The sequence below is a fragment of the Elephantulus edwardii genome, unplaced genomic scaffold (genome assembly GCF_000299155.1).
Source record: "Elephantulus edwardii isolate Elephantulus edwardi_28Jun2011 unplaced genomic scaffold, EleEdw1.0 scaffold00099, whole genome shotgun sequence".
NCBI classification, from domain to species: Eukaryota; Metazoa; Chordata; class Mammalia; order Macroscelidea; family Macroscelididae; genus Elephantulus; species Elephantulus edwardii.
In genome coordinates, this window is record NW_006399849.1 from 12,393,227 (window position 1) to 12,410,663 (window position 17,437).

The 17,437-nt window shown below is 40.5% G+C and overlaps 1 protein-coding gene across 1 annotated transcript in view; it reads left to right on the forward strand.

Moving 5' to 3' along the window:
- The window catches only part of ANKRD55 (ankyrin repeat domain 55), a 229,439-nt gene that overhangs the window by 134,661 nt on the left and 77,341 nt on the right, over positions 1-17,437 (forward strand). Inside the window, exon 6 of the mRNA XM_006891541.1 lies at positions 4,735-4,863. Within this exon, the coding sequence (XP_006891603.1) occupies positions 4,735-4,863 (129 nt within the window). The remainder of the gene's footprint in view (positions 1-4,734; positions 4,864-17,437) is intronic.

The window sequence follows — 17,437 nt, forward strand, 5'->3', positions numbered from 1 at the left end:
ATATATACATTTAGTATAATGCTCGTGGAAGGAGCCATACCAAGATGAGATTTCCCAGCCTCTTCTTTAATGTGCATCACAGACTAGTAGTGATTTTTGTCATTGCTTAGAACAGACACTCATTTCCATGCCTGACTGTTCTTTAAATGACCACCAAAATCTCAACGGAAGTGCTGCAATATCTTCAGCTCAACAGAAGCTAAAAGAAGAAGAAGGAAGCAGTTGTAAGAAAAAGTTCACCAAAAAAGTGTATTATGCAACACCCAAGAACTGCACTTCAACTGATTTTGAAAGTTTTCGTTTTTGTATTACTAACTTTATGAGGATTTATTTTTATGTCTCCTAAGTCCAACTGAAGGGAGGAAAAAGCAACAGGAAATCTCCCTTGACTTGAGCTAAGGTTTGCAACTTGTTGTTTATATTGTGAAATTCATTAGAGAAGGAATTCAAGTCTTTATTCAAGACCATTCAGAAAAGTCAGTTATTTCTAACAGAGCTCCTGGTTCCAGGGTATGAGGGGTAGGATAGAAAGAAAATGTACAGATCATTAATATTCCTTCTCGGGAAGTGAGAAAACTCCAAAACGCAAAGGAAAGAGTTTTCTAGCATGAGTTAATTATCAAAATGAAAATCTACCATCATAACTGTGTGGATAGAACATTCTTCCCCAAGCTAAAGAACTGGATTTGAATCTCAGTTCTGAGGGATATTCAGACCTTATTCAATCTATTTTTGTTCCTGTAAAGTAAACCTAAAAATGCCCACCCTGTAGATTGCTGTAAAGATTTAATAAGGTAATATATATATATAGCATTTGGCACTAAGAGGTTTATTTTAAAAATTAATTTAAAAAATCATGTATCTCCTTACCCTTTTCCATTGCCAAATATGCAAGAATTGCCTTTGGGTTTTTGTGTGAGTGTGTGAGGGCTGGGCATTGGGAGTGTTTTGCTTTTTTTTTATTAAAAAAAAAAATACTTTCTTTTGGGTTGGTTGTTTTCATCAAAAGAATTACACCTGAAACTTAATGAGTGCATTCAGGGGATAAGAATTAACCATGCCACAATTTAATTCACAACCACATCTTCACTCTGAATGTCTCACATTCCTAAACAGTATCTCTGGTAGTCTGCCTCCACTTCTGACAGAAGTACACGAGAAAAGCTCACTTGGAATACTTCTCAGAAATTCTAACAGGTTTCAGTTGGTGTGTTGCGATCGGATGAGACAGGTTCATTTTATGTACAGGAGAAGTCACAGTTTGCTTTTCTTTCTTGCATGTGGTGCTCAAAAGCAAAGGCTAATTTTAAAAAACAAAAACAAAATAAAAATACAGTGGGAAGTCATTTATTTACTCACTTTTTAAAAAATATATGGTCATTTAACAAAAGTTTGCTTAGTGTCAGTAATGTACTGAAGATTGAGATGGGTAAGACAGGAGCTCTGGGCTCATGAAGCTTTTCCTGCAGTCATTTCAATGGACCCATCTTTCATCCTGCATCTAGTGGCTTTTCATGAAGAGCTCAATGACTCTGAAATAAGGATGTTCAAAAGTAGAAAAGATGCAATTCATGGGTAAAAACAATTTCCTTAGAGTTGAGATTTTTAATCCCCATTGGACAAATTAAGGAACTGTTGAAATACACTGGGCTTTTCTGAATCCCAAGGAAGTATTCAGCTCTCTGAATCAGAAAAAAAATTCTGCTGCTTTTTGACCTGCATCGTTTTCCACATGTGTCCAATTTCTTGAAATACCCTCATGAGTTTCTTAGGCGATTCAGAGTTATGTAGCATTTGAAATCTGAAACTTGAACACAAACCATAATTAAATGACTTAAAATATGGAAATGATGAAGGGGAGTTTAACATTCAATTCCAGCCTTACTTGGCCAAACCCAAATTCCCTACAAACCTCAAACCCTAGATTTAGTTCTGTGTTATCATGCCCTTGGGAACTCCTCTGAAACGCAACTTCCTTTTTCTGTAATGTGAAGACTTGTCCAACGACTATAGCAAATCACAATGGCTTGTTACAATGAATGTTTATTTCTTGCTAGAATTATGTAGTCCAAGGCAGGCTGGCAAAGTGATTCATTCCATCTCTAATCAGTAACCCAAGTTTGTTCAGTCAGGTGATTCCAACATCTCCGAGAGCTTTGTCCTCCTCTGTATTCAGGAGAGAAGTCTTAGAGGGTTTTCTTGCATTGACCACTCCTGCACATAGTTCCCAGCCCTTCCAGCCATGTTCTAGTACTCCTGTGACCATAAGTAACTACATGAAGGCCGAGAGAGTGGTCTTGCTGTATGTTTTGTGTTGCCTGATGTCGTTATGTGCTGAGGAGTCAGATTCAACTCATGGTTGGCCCTCGAGTGAATTTTCAAATTGCATGGATGGAGATTGCCTATCTTTCTCTCCCTCAAAGCAGTTGGTGGATTTGAGCTGCCTGCCTTTGAGTTGTCAGTGCAACTCCTAATCCACTAGACCACTAGATCTCCTTATGGGAAGAGGAAAAGGATTCTGGTGATACAGTACAGGCTTCTCCACAGTACTTAGTCTAGAAGGTTATCCCAAGGTTCAATTGAGATAATATATGCAGGAACATGAAGAATGTATTAAGAAACGACAATTTAAAATGGAACCAAAAAACCTACTACCATAGAGTCACTTCTGACTCATGGTTTCTGAGGCTGTAAATCTTTGTAAGAAGAGACTGTCCATCCTTCTACCAAAGAGCAGCTTTGTATTTGAATGGCTGAGCTTTCAGTTCCACACATTATGCACTACACCATCAGAGATTTTTTTCATAAGGAAGACCCACTATGAGGTGGATTGATTCAGCGACTGCGGTAATGGGGGTAGGTGTGTCGGAAACAATGAGATTGGCACAGGATAGAGCAGGGTTTAGGACTGTTGTACATAGGGTCACTATGAGAAATGGGCAATTAGACGGCACCTACCAACAACAACATTACCTCTGAAGGTTTCTTACTGAACTCCCAACTAAGTTGTGGTGGATTCCTTCCACTCAGCTTATCTTAGAAGGAGTGAGTTGGCCAGTCTAGCATCCATCTTTATGTAGTAAGAACAAAGATCTGCCCATCTTCTTTGTCTCTAACAAACTCCAGATCCTTACCAGGCATCTTACTCTAGAATCAGCTGAGATATATTTCAAGTAATTGGAAGGAGAGGGAAAGCTCATCTTTTGGGTCACCTTTTTCTAAGCATTTTATTGTTATATTTTTGCCTCCACGGTGTGACCTTGTTGTTAGGTGCTGTTGAGTCACCTGTGAGTCATAGCGATCCTGTGTACAACAGCCCTGAAACCTGCTCCATCCTCTGCCAACTCTACCGTCTCTGACACTCCTACACTCATTACCCCAGTCACTGTATCAATCCATCTCATTGGTGATGTGAGCTTAAGACCTCAAAAAATGGGGAGTCACTAGGCTGACTCACTCAGATGTGTTCTCCAAGCTGTTGCAAAACAATGTCTTGAAAGAATGCAAATCAGATCATGTCAGCACCTACTTAAAACCCATTAACCCATCAGTGAATTTGGAATAAAGTCCCAGTGCCTTGTACAAGGTTGGCTTCTCCCATCCTCTTCTTCCAAGATCGGCATCTGCTTCCCTCTCTGACATTGCTGCAAGTCATCCTTCCCCTCTTCCACTTCATTCATGAATTCATTTATTCATTAATTCACTGGTTCACAAATGCATGTCTATCTTTTTTACTAGGTGCTGGGGTTATAGTGGCAAAATGAAGGTCCTGCCCTTGTGGTGGGAAGTTACATTCTAGCCTGATGCCGGTCACAGATGTCTTCTTTTGACATACTTCCCCTGCTTCCATGACTTGGTATTTGCTGTTCCCTTTCCCTGGAACACTTTGTCTCCTGCTCTTCCCACTAAAGTCTATAGAAAGCTACCTCTGAAAATAAAAAAAAACATTAAAAAAAGAAAGCTACCTCTGGTTATTCTTGGTCGTTGCACATCCAGAAGTCCTTCAAATCAACTGGCAAAATCAATAGGCTTATTTGAGTATTTATTAGCTGTCTGCCTCTACTAAAAAGTAACTCAGGGATCTTGTTTCTCTTGTTTGCTGCTGTGTCCTTGACATCTATAAGCCCAAAGCCAAATTCACTCCCCTTGAGTCAATTTAGACTCAGAATGACTCTAGAAACCCTTTGTTGTTGTTGTTCTGTATGTGTAACATCTAGTGGGAAATGACCCATAGCTGACACTCCAGAAGGATTTCAGAGGCAGTTAATCTTTTGAGAGAAGACTGACCATCCTTCTCCTGTGAAGCAGCTGGTGGCCTTGAACAGCATGCCTTCAGGATTGCAGTGCAGCTTTTTGCCACTAAGCCATCAGTGCTCCCTATAGAGTGAAAGTTCAATAATTCACTGTTGAATGAATGAATAAATGAGTGTGCGAAGGAGCAGCTCTGGTGGCCTAGTGGTTAAGGAACTGTGCTGTCTACACAAAAGTAGGCATTTCAAATCCATCAGCTGCTCTGTGGGAGAAAGACAGGCAATCTCCTCTTCAGGCGTTTACAGCCTCTGAAAACCTGCAGGAGGGTCAGCTATCAATCACTTCTGACTGGAAGTCACATAACGAAACAGGAGTAGCAGCTGAAGTATCTGATTATGGTCCCAGGTCTGAGTAAGTTCTGAGCACCCGTTTCCTTCCAGTGACCTGAGCTCATTTCTGTTCTCTCTGATTGTGGTTTTGTAGGGAATGACACCACTCCACTGGGCAGCCTTCCACAACCAGCCTCAACACACCCAAATGCTGCTGAAGAAGGGGGCAGACCCCTCCCTTGTGGATAAAGACTCTAAGACGGCTCTACACTGGGCAGTCCAGGTGAGAAATCGGGCAGATTGAATGGCATGCAGCACTTTTAATTGTTTAGTGGTATATGTGGTCTGAGAGAAGACAATATCCAAACACACAAGGATTCAGCAAGGACTTGGAAATGATAGGTTTGGTAGAGCAAGTAAGATTCATTCTGCCCTTCTCTTCCTCTTTTAATATCCACAGGAGTCATAACAAACTTTGTTACCTCAGAGGGCTTGTTGATAAGAAACCCTGGGAAGTTTGGAGGGGAGTGATTTTAGAATATCAAATAAAGCCTCTCTCCTAGGCTGTCAAGCGTGCATACACACACACACACACACACCCTCTGTCACTCCTGTTCTTGCTGTCTCTCCATTATAATGCCTGCTGCTGACTCAGTGTCCCAGGACAGAGTGACTGGCAAAATCTCTTCACGGTCTCTGAACCACACTTTTCCCTCTTCTTCCAAGCTTTCTAAAGTAGAGCAGCTGATGCTGAAATCTGAACTGAAAAGATGAAGATTGGTAGTGGCGGTGCCATTGAGTTCAATTCGTAGTGATCCTTTCAGCAACAAATCTGACCCCCGTCCTATTCTGTGCCATCCTCACAATCTTGAACACACGTTAGCCCATTGCTGAAGTCTCCTTGTCAATCCATCTTCTTGAGGGTCTTTTTTCCTTCCACCATCCCTCCACCTTTCCAAGTATGATATCCTTCTCCATGGACTAGCCTCTCCTATCAACATGTTCAAAGCATGAGAGACTAAAATGAAGATATTACCTTGTTATCCTACTACCCTCTTACAGAAGGGAGTTTGTGTAAGTATGCATGAGCAAAGAAAGCAGAATAGGCCCTAGAACTCAATATCCCAAGGAGGGTGAAGCAGAGAGTAAGGTAAAGGAGTGACAGTAGCTCTCATCACTGGAGGAGCTCGAGAGCTTGCTGGCCTGGACTGCCTTTCGGCGGCCTCAGCACAGCCACAGCCACTGTTTATTTCAGACGGACTTTCTGACCCGCTGCCAAGCTCCTGGGGGGTGTAGTTTCTGCCAACTACTGACTGTGGTTTCACTCAGATGTTTTCACGTGCCAAGCACAGCAGCGGCTGGCACCTGGGACTTTCGGGGTTGACGCATGTATCTGCTGTGAGGGGAAAAACAGAAGTGATTTGGAAACTGCTCTGTTTCTGTCCCTCCCGCTTCTTTTTAGCGGGATCCCCCTGAGCACGGCTTGTTTTTGTTCTCTTCACCTGCCCTGCTCCCCTCCTTCATGTTCTTGGTATCTAATCACCATCTCAATGCCAGTTTCTGTCCGGGCCCAGGCCCCTTGGCTACCCTCTGGTAGCATTCCCAGTGGAACCCAGGCAGACTCTCAAGAAGTGTTCTCTGTGTCTTGGTGCTCAGCTGAAATGGGAGCGTATCAGAAACAAGTCTTTTCTGAACATTTACCCTTATCAGCATTGCACTTAGTCTACAGTTCTGGGAAGGGGTCGTGCATGTGTGTTGTGAAAACTCCCCGGGTAATTCTGACCGCTGTGCCACCTCTACTCCCTCATACTTCACGCCACCCCTAATCTAGAGATGCTTCTCTGGACCAGAGGTTTCCAAGCCTGGCCTTGTAACAGAATCACCAGAAGTGCTTGTTCAGTGACAGAGACCCAGGTCTGTCTCCAGGTTTGAACTGAACTCTCTTGGAGTGAAAACCCCTGCTTTTATCCTCTGAAAAGTTTGGCAAAGTCATCAGAAGACCATAGAGAGCTCAGATGCCCTGAATGCAATGTCAAATGCAATGTGAAAAGCTGCCAGTACTTGCTTGGCTCACCTCTTAGTGCACCTGTGAGATTTGAAGGCACCAGGCACAGGAGTGGGGGATGGAGTAGGCTGAGTAATTGAAAAAGATTATTGTTCTGATTATGGTTCCTGATTTCCTCCACAAAAACTTAGCTCTCATGTCCATGTCTTCATATTCTTTCTCCCCAAGAAAGTGATACAGCATTTAGTTGGTTACAGTGATTTTCAACCATCTGCACATTGACCTTTTAAAATCACATTGACCTTTTAAACCATACTGATTGCCCAGGGCCTCAGATTGAGATTCTATTGCTTTGAGTGGGACTAAGGCATCATTATTCTCCCCACCCCTTTTATTCTGATTTATTTACAAAGTTAGAATACATTGTTTTTCACAGAAGATTCTTCCCATTTGCTTCACCCCACCCACCCATCGAACTGTGCAACTGTATGATTAACATCCTCCCCTCCATCCTCACACCTCTATTTCCACCCTCCCCCACTTTGATCTCCATACTCATTCTATAATAATAATTTTATACAGTATTTGTCCTTGTGGAACTGAGTTCACTCAGCATAATGCTCTCCAGTCCCTCCCAAGTTAAGTAGTAATTTACAAAATAATTGCTTCTGAGTGTGGCATAGTGTTCCATTGTATGAATGTACCATAACTTCTAAATCCATTCATTTGTGGTTGGACATCTGGGCTGTTTCCATATTCTTGTGATGCTAAATAAAACTGCTATGAACATCGGTGTACAAGTTGCAGTTTGAGCATCACTTCTCATCTTCTTGGGGTATATGCAAATCAATAGAATAGCTGGGTCATATGGAATTTCTATGTTCAGCTTTTTGAGGAAGTGCCAAACTGACTTCCAGAAAGATTGTACCATTTTACAAACCCACCAACAATATAGAAAAGTTCCTATCTCACCACATCCTCTCCAACATTAATTACTTGCTGCTGTCTGTTCTATCAAACTTTGCCCCTGCTACAAGAATGATTTTTATTTGCATCTCTCTTACTGCCAGTGTTTTGGAGCATTTCTTCATATGTCTGTTGGCCATTTGAATATCTTCCTTTGTGAAAATTCTTCCAAACTGTTTTGCCCATTTTGTAATTGGGTTATCAGTCTTTTTCTTGTGGAAGCTCAAGAGTATTGCATAAACTTCCGTTATGAGACTCTTGTCTGAGATGGTATTGCCAAATGTTTATTTCCAATTGGTAGGTTTTCTTTTCACCCTATTGGAAAAAGGTTTTTTATGAACACAGGGATTTAATATTTAGAATGTCCCATTCATCAATTTTATCCTGTTCATATTGTACATTTCTGGTGTATTTATAGAGGGATTCCTCTACCGTAACAAAGAGAACTCAGAGAAGGAAATCAAGAAAGCAATACCATTTACAATAGCCAACCACAAATTGAGATACTTGGAAATGAACCTAACCAGAGATACAAAAGATTTATACAAAGAAAGCTACAGAACATTTCTGCAAGACACAATAAAATACCACAAGAAATAGAAAAAAATATGCCCTGCTCAGATAGGAAGATTCAATATACCAAATAATACCAAAGTCATTTTTCAAAGAGATCGGAAAGGAAATTGTCAAATTTCTTTGGAGAGGCAAGAGACCTTGAATAAGCAAAACACTTCTGAGAAACAAAAATGAAGTGGTAGGCCTAGCACTCCCTGACCTCATAACCGATTACACAGTGGTAGTAACCAAGACAGCATGGTACTGGTACAATGACAGACACATAGACCAGTGGAATAAAATTGAGAACCCAGAAATATTCCCAGCTATCTATGGTCAATTAATATTTGACAAGAAAATCAAAGCTATCAAATGGGAAAATGACAACCTCTTCAACAAATGGTGCTGGCAAAACTGGACTGCTACCTGCAGAAAGCTGAAACAGGATCCACATCTCACACTGTACACAAAAAACAATGCAGGTGGATCAGAGACTTGGGAGTAAAGCCCAAAACCATAAAATTCATAAGAGACGAACTGGAATCAAGCTTAGAAGCCCTAATCTGTGCTATAAAGAGACTGTGAAATACATCAGTATTCTTTTAAAGTTCTCCAAAGAGCTTGTTGTATCGCACAGCTAAGACTAAGAACCATGAAAATAAGTCATTAAAACAAAAAAAAAAAACCAAACCCACTAGTTTATCTGACTCAGTCACAGCAACCCTACAGGACAGAGAAGAACAGTTACATACAGTTTTCCAAGGCCACCTTATCTCGCTCCTCCAGAGTGCCTGATAAGTTCCAACTGGTGACCTTGAGCTTACCAGTGAAATGTTTGGACCACTAACCCACCAGGGTTCCTTGAATTCACATTATTCAGTCTCCCAGAGAAACACTGGTGGAACAATAGTTAAGCACTTGCTGCCACCCTGTTCCAATAGAGCAGGAAAAAACTGTGACACTCTAATTTTGTAAGGATTTATGTTAAAACCTTGGGGAATCTATGGGGCAGTTCTACTGAACTCTGTGGGATCTCTGTGAATCAGAATGAACTCAACAAGAATGGTAATTATGCTTTTGTGTAATCGTAGATGCCTTACTCAATGGCTTAATTATTTCTTGAACTCTTACTATGTGGGATTTGGAATATAACTAACAAGGTGGATCCTTTCCTTCATTGATAGGGTATGCGAACTGGCTCATCGCTTGCCCACCACTGGTTTGCCTAGGCTGTAAAATGAATGGGAGATTACTAATCTTTCTCCTTCAGAATCCCTGGTGGTTTCGAACCACCAGAGAGGAGAAATCTTGGAGTTAGTGGTGCAACTCTCTACAGACTATGACACCAGAGCTCCCTGATCCCTTCTAGAACCCCTTTGTTGTTGTTATGTTACCATCAAGTTGACTACAATTCATAGTGACCACATTAACAATGGGACCATATGAACCTTGCCCTATCCTGAGCCAATCTCACTGTCTCTGATACATCTGATCCATCTCATCAGGGGTCTTTCTGTACTGACCCTTTACCCTATCAAGCATGATGCCTTTCTACAAGGACAAGTCCCCTCTGGCAACCTTCCCAAAGTCTGTGAGACAGAACTTCAAAATCCTTTCTTCTAAGGACCAAGGTGATTTCACATTCTCCAGGATAGATCTCTTTGTTCTTTTGGCAGTCCATCGTATGTTCAATACTCTTACCAGAACCACAACTCAAAAGCATTGATTCTTCTTCTATCATCCTTATTTATTGTGCAGATCTCAAATAGCAAACAACTGGGAAGACCATAGCCTGGATCAACCACACTTCAGTCTATTTGACTGGCATAATTGTTCTTTAACATTCAGATTTCCTCAGTACAACTCACCTTTTAATTTCTTTTTTTAATTTTATTTTATTATTTTTGTGTGTATATAGTCAAATCGGACCTGACTGGTACAAAAGGAGATTGCCCCTCCTTCTCCAGCAGAGAATCTGGTGGATTTGAATCATGCACCTCTGGGATTGCTGTGCAGCTTCCTGCCACTAGGCCATCAGACCTCCTTTCATCTTTTAATTTCTTGACTGCTGGTACCAAGGATATTGATTGGGGAGCCAATCAAAACGAAATTGTTAGCAACCTCAGTCTTTTCTCCATCTATCATGATATTGCCTCTTGGCCTGGTGGTGAAGTCTTTCTTGATGTTGAGATGCCAGTCCATATTGAAGGCTGTAGTCCTTTACTTTATGAGCAAATACTTCAAGTCCTCCTCAGTTTCATTGAGCAAAGTTATGTGACCAGAATAATGGAGGTTGTTGATGTGTCTTTCTCCAATCATAATGCCACAGTCTTCTTCATAAAGTCCAGCTTACTGAATGATCTGTTCAGCACATAGATTGAAAAGGTATGGAGAAAGGATATATCCCTGATACACTCCCTTTTTTAATTTTAAACCATGTCATGTTTCCTTGCTCTGTTCACACAACAGCTTTCTGGTCTAGCTACAGGTTTCACATGAGCACAATCAAGTGTTCTGAGATTCCATTATTCTTAAAGTTAGCCACAATTTTTTATAATCTATACTCTAACTATGCCTTTACATAGTTGAGAAAACACAAATAGACATCCTTCTGGTACTCTCTGCTTTTAACCAAGATCCATCTAATAGCAGCAATAATATTCCTAGTGCCATGGCCTCTTTTAAACCCAACTTATATTTCTGGCAGCTCTCTGTTAATATACTGTTTTAGTTGTTTTTGGCTAGTCTTTAGCAAGAACGTCTATCGTCGTCGTTATTAGGTGCCATCATCAATAGTAACAGGTGACTCATAGCGACCCTATGAAGGAGAGTCCTCAATACTTGCCAATGGCTCTAGTTTATATGATTGAGTAGTGTCAGAGTTGGAAAGGACCGCATGCGTTCTGACCTTTCAGTACATTAAGAAAACTCTCCTATTCCAAAGTACACTCAAGTGCTCAGGCAGAAACTCAAGCACATGACTGCCAGTACATTGCCTGATCAGAAGGAGATTGCAAAGTGCACATAACCCTTGAGTAAACAGAAAAGTAAAGTGTAAGAAATCATAACTCCCATTAGACTGGAAACAAAGTCTCTGACTTTTAAAAAGCTGTAATTTTGAAGAGTAACCTGAGTTGATGTAGCATTATAAGTAAGACACCCCAGTGTTCTATTGTGGAAAGAAAGATAGTGGAAAACAATAAGGGAAAGCAGAGATTTACTTATGAGTAGATACAAGTAAAAAAAGACAGTAAAGGGAGAGAAATTACATGGAAAAGAGAAAGAACTAAAAGGTTTGGATAAAATTCTATTTTGTTTAACTTTGAGATAGTTTATAAGGTTTATTTTATTTCTTTGTGTATGCATTCTTTTTATGCAAATGAACACATTTTTCTATAACATCAATTTTTTTCCCTTTTAACCATTTTTCCATTTTTGAGTGAAAGTTCAAAAATCACGTTTTTTGCTCATTCATACATATTTTATTTGATAATGTTTTCATTATAATTTTTTTCAATCACTCAGACATGTTATAACGTGAATTCTGATATACTAATATAATTAATTGATTACAAAGTCTGATCAATTTCTTAAAATACATCGTTTTCCCCTTTACTCAGTTTATTATTAAAATATTTTATTGTTATTTTAGTGGATATTTATTTAAAAATATTATTTATGTACATACCTTTTCCTCCCTTCATGTCAATTTAATTTGTAATGTGTGTCTTCTTCCAGACTGTTAATTGCCATATTCATTCTGTCTTAGCTGTTCCTTTCAGAGTGACCTTCCCTTCACCTATTCCAGTGCAGTATCAATTATCGATCCATTCTTTTCCTACTCTTACCACCTCTACACTTCATAACTGTCCTATTTTTACAACAGTGGTCTTCTGCAGTATTTGTCCTTTTGCGACTGAGATATTTCATTCAGAATAATGTTTTAACTCCCTCTCTCCCTTCCTTCCTATCCTTGGAAATCATCCAAAATCTATTCCTACTGTGTATAAACCTTTCCTTATTTTTTTAATAATAATTGTCTTATGGCATAATAGTCCTTTTCTGGCTGATTTATTTTAATCAGTAAAGTGTTTGAGCTGTGGTGCTGGAGAAGAGTATTGAATGTACCATGGACTGCCAAGAAAACAAACAGATTCATCCTGGAGAGGGTTAAACCAGGCTACTCCTTGGAGGCAAGGATTCTGGGGCTTCGTCTGACATACTTGGGACATGTTGTAAGGAGGGACAGGTCCTTGGAGAGGGACATCATGCTTGGTAGGGTGGAGGGACAGTGCAGGAGGGGAAGACCCTCTATGAGGTGGATTGATTCAGTGACTGGGGTAATCAGGATGGGTGTGTCAGAGGCAATGTGATTGGCACAGGATAGAGCAGGGTTTAGGGCTGTTGTACATAGGGTCGCTATGAGTTGCAAACGACTCGGCGGCATACAACAACAACAAAGTGTCCTTTATGTATTCCTTCTTCAGCAAATATTTATTGAGAGGTTTTGGCCTAATTGCAAGAATCTGTCCAACAATATCGAAGGCACCCGGTTTGAGGATACCCGATGCTCTGTTGCGGGAGGATGGACAATCCCTCCCGTGTGTTTAACTCCCTCTGAAAATCCACTATGGGTCACTTCTGACTCTCCAGTACACAACAATAACAATAATTATTTGCTAGGTTCCATTTCAGTAGAATGATTCTCAGTCATAATTTCAGCAAGAACAACTTCAGAAATGTCCTAAAGACTTTGATCTCGACAGGCTCAGAAGCTAAAGAAAGAAGGAGATCTCTGTCTTAATAGTAAGGAGTTATGCTGCCAGTCCAAAGGCACATGGTTCTGATCCACCAACTCCTCTAAGGGAGAAAGATGAGCAATCTCCTCCCATTCCAACTCAACAGTATATAACAGCAATAAAAAAGACCCTTTCATAATGTCTTTAAGTTACAATGGTTTCATATGTGTGGTCTCAGGTCTATCCTCTAAGGCCCATTCATACACATAAAAAAAAAAGGCAGTTCAGGAGTTGAAGATCACCATGCCACGATTGGTAATGGACACTCCCAATGTTCTTTCCCAGCATTTCTATTTTCCATTTCTACTCTGAAGGGGTCAGCCCCAGGTTTTGAGATTCAGTAACGTTAGAGTTCAGGTCAAATAAGAAGCCTGATTCTGCAGCCTCTAACTCTAAAGGTGGTCTGTACTCAGATCCAGGGAGGTTGAGCACTTTTCTTTCTGGTTAGATCTGAGCCCTGAATTCTCAATTCTACAATTCTCAAATGCACACCTCAAGTAAGTTAGCAGAACTTTTCCATAGCTCCATTTCCAGCTTAAGTGTCTAAGTCAAGCTGAATTGATGAGCCAGAATTATCACTTCACATCACAAAACCCACTTAAAAAGGATGTGTGAAACTCTGGCCTCTGCTCCACATAGCCACCATCATGGAGAAAATGTTATGAATATGAATAGGTTCTAAATTCAAGAGAAGGAAGAAGCGTGGAATTAACCTTCAAAAAGAAATCACCATCGCACTAATACTACAATCTCTGAAGACCTCCAACACTTAATTATGACCTTAGGCAAGTTGCTTAATTCTATTATGTTTCCATTTTCTCCTCTACAAAATTGAAAAAGTAATAGTGCCTATCCCATGGAGGTGAGGATGGCAAGATTTTGTCTCACATACTTTGAGCATATCATCAAGAGGGGCCAATCTCTGGAAAAGGACATCAGGTTTGGTATAGTGGAGAGTTAGAAAAAAGAGGAAGATCCTCAGTGAGCTGGATTGGCACAGTGGCTACAGCCATAGGCTCAAGCACAACAGCTGATGTTTTGTTCTATTGTATATAGAATCACATTATAGGTATGAACCAACTCAAAGATACAACAATATCATGGGATTGTGTCCCCCTAACAGACAGAGCTCTAACAGCTAATACATTAGTTAACAGCAAGTGCACAATCTAAGGACTTCTAAGTTGCTGTTATTGTTGTTGTTATGTGCCATCAAGTCAGAACCAATTCATAGCTGACCCTCCAGTGAGTTTTCAAAGGTTGCAAATTGCACAGGAGAAGACTGCTCATCTTTCTCCTGTAGAGAAGCTCATGGATTTGAACCACTTGCTTTGGGGTTGGCAGCACATTTTCTCAGAACTAAGCCACCAGAGCTCCTTAATAAAAGAGTTAGTACCTAGAAATCTTAGAATGGTGCTGGGCACAAAACATTAATTTAGTAAGTAGCATTATTATCATCATTCATCACCCCTGAGATAATTCCCTTGCAAAGAAAAGGAAAATACAAATAATGATGCTATAATCCAGAGCCAATCAAAGAAATTTACTGGAAAATTCAAGTTCTAAGTCATTCTGGAAGGAAAGGGGTAAGGTGAAGGGTCTACATTCACTTAGCTACAGAAGTGTCAGGGGTCTCCAGTACTTAATAGAAGGTCCAGGGTCTGGTGAGGATCCCCAAACTGGCCAACTCAGGGCTCTGGACAGTGGTCCAGGTTTGTATGTATTGTCATTGTTAGTTGTTGTCAAGTTGATTCTAACTCTTGGTGACTCCGGGTCTGCAAAGTAGAATTGGTCCATAGAAGGGTTTTCGAAAGTGTGGTCTTTGAGACTGGCAGGAATATCCAGATATGCTCTTTAATTGGCTTTGAACTACCAACTTTTTGAAGAATAGACTCATTTCTAATTGTTTACATGATTGAGGAACTTCGAATTCCCACCCCACTAGCTTCCATGGTCAAGAAAGGAGGAGAAAGAACTAGTATGAGAAGCAGCCTTTATTTGTCCCTCAGGTCTTGGTGTTCACACTTCCACACACACGAACAACTGTGACCAGATATTTTGCCCTTTGTATCACTTTGGCAACTCAAATTCCTTTGTTCTTCTAGGAAATTGCACATAAAACACATTCATTAAGCTGTGACCCTTTTTTTTTTTTACTTTTGCTTTTCTTCTCGATGGTCATTGCTAATAATTGCCTGGGTTGATTCTGATTCATGGTGAACCCACGTGTCCACAGGCAAACCACACAATAGTGTTTTCAAGGCTAAGCTCTTTCAGAAGCAGTTTTCCAGGTTTGCCTTTCAGATGACTTTGACTAGATTTTAACTGTCAAACTTTCAGCTAAGAGTTGAGCAGTAAGCAGTTTCGCCTTCCAAAGGCTCCTCTTAGTGGAGTGCTTTAAAAAAAAAGTGTCTGAATTGTTTTTAAAATTTATTTTAGATTACATAGGCAAAATCATGATAGATGGAGACAAGATTGACATTGCCAAGGAATTAATCTTACCTGGATTCACAACCAATACCCTTAATACCAGTAGTCAGGAGATCAGGAGATGTATTGCATTGGGAAAGTCTATAGGCAGGGACCTCTCCAAATTACTGAGGAGCAATGATGTCATTTTGAGTATTCAGGTGCATCTTATCCAATCCATGCTCTTTTCAATCACTTACTACCCATCTAAGAACTGACAATGAATAAGGATGATGGAAGAAAATTGATTCTTTGAGCTCTGGTGTTGGAGATTATTCAATTTCCTGGACTGTCAAAAACCCAAACAGATATATGTTGGGTAAAGTGTAGCCAGAGTACCCCTCTAAGGCAAGGATGGCAAAGTTCCATCTCAAGTATTTTGTTCATGCTGTTAGGAGAGATTATTCCTTGGACAAGGAAATCATGCTTTGAAATATGGAGGGTTGGCAAAAGAGGGAAAAACCAAATGGATTGGCACAGTGACTGTTGCAATGGGAACAAGTGTGTCAGAAATGACGACCATGGCATAGGACAGGATAAGATTCAGATCTGTTGTTGATAGAGTCTCTATGAGTTGTTCTTGACAACACCTAACAGGAAGAGAAAGAAAGGGGAGGTCTGGTGGCGTAGTTCATATAGATTTGTGATACTAATGTAAAAGATCTTCAGGGAAAAGACAGGAATCTCTTCCTGTGCCATTTACAACCTTAGAAATCCTCTGGAGAGTCTGCTATGAATCAATTCTGTCTCAATGGCATTGAATTTATGGGAAGATAAAGAAAGAGGCATTCTTGGTATAATGGTAAAATTCCTGCTTTCATATGGGAGACCCAAGTTCTATCCGCAAAGTGTGCATGTCATTCACAGGCACCTCCCATGTGTCAGTGTTTAGTGTTGCTTTGATGCTGCACAAATTTCAGCAAAATTTCCAATCTAAGACAATTCAAAAGAATGTCCCGGGGACTTATTTCCAAAATCAGCCCAGTGAGAGTACTCTAGATCAGATCACAACACTTTGATCCACAACTGAGCAAGAGAATAATGCAGGACTTGGTAAAGTTTTTTGTTTGTTTGTTTGTTTGTTTGTTTGTTTAGTATGCTTGGGGTCACCATGACCCACTGCCAGCTAATAAGAGGAAAGCTGATAAAACAGGTATGCACACCTAGACGTGTTCAATTTAACCAGCTCCTGATGACAACCATGCAACAGTACTTAAGCAACGAATCCAAGTAATTTTTAAGTCATAATTAAAACTCGAATCATTGCCATCAAGTTAGAACTGACTCATAACTGGCCCTTTAACATGTTTTCTGAGGCTTTAAATCACAAGAGAGGAGACTGCCCATCTTTCATCCACAAAGGAGCTGGTGAATTTGAACCAACTGTCTAAATGAAGCTTGACAGGAGAATGGAGCATGTGCTGATAGCTTGGAGCATGAACTCTCACAGATCTGCCTCTTTGGGACAGGTTCTTGTCACACATCCAAACAACTACTCTTGCTGTCTGTCCCCAGCATGTAGCTGGACACAAATACCAGGAAGGCCAAGATTAAACAGGTGCTAAGGTAGAGAGCATGCAAGCAAGATTCTGCTGAAGATCATCCAAAAACGATTAGAACAGCACATCAGCAGAGAACTGCCGGAAGTTCAGGCTGGGTTTAGAAGGGGTCGTGGTACTAGGGATATTGTTGCTGATGTTAGATGGATCTTGGCTGAAAGCAGAGAATACCAGAAGAATGTCTGTGTTTCATTGATTATGCAAAGGCATTTGACTGTGTGGATCATAACAAACTGTGGCTGACTCTGAGAAGAATGGGAATCCCAGAACATTTAATTGTGCTAATGCGAAACCTATACTTGGACCAAGAGGCAGTAGTCAGAACAGAGCAGGGTAACACTGCATGGTTCAAAATTGGGAAGGGTGTACGCCAGGGATGCATCCTGTCTCCATACCTTTTCAACATGTATGCAGAGCAGATTATCCAAGAGGCTGGGCTCTATGAGGAGAATTGTGGCATCAGGATTGGTGGAAGGTCTATTAACAATCTCCATTATGCAGATG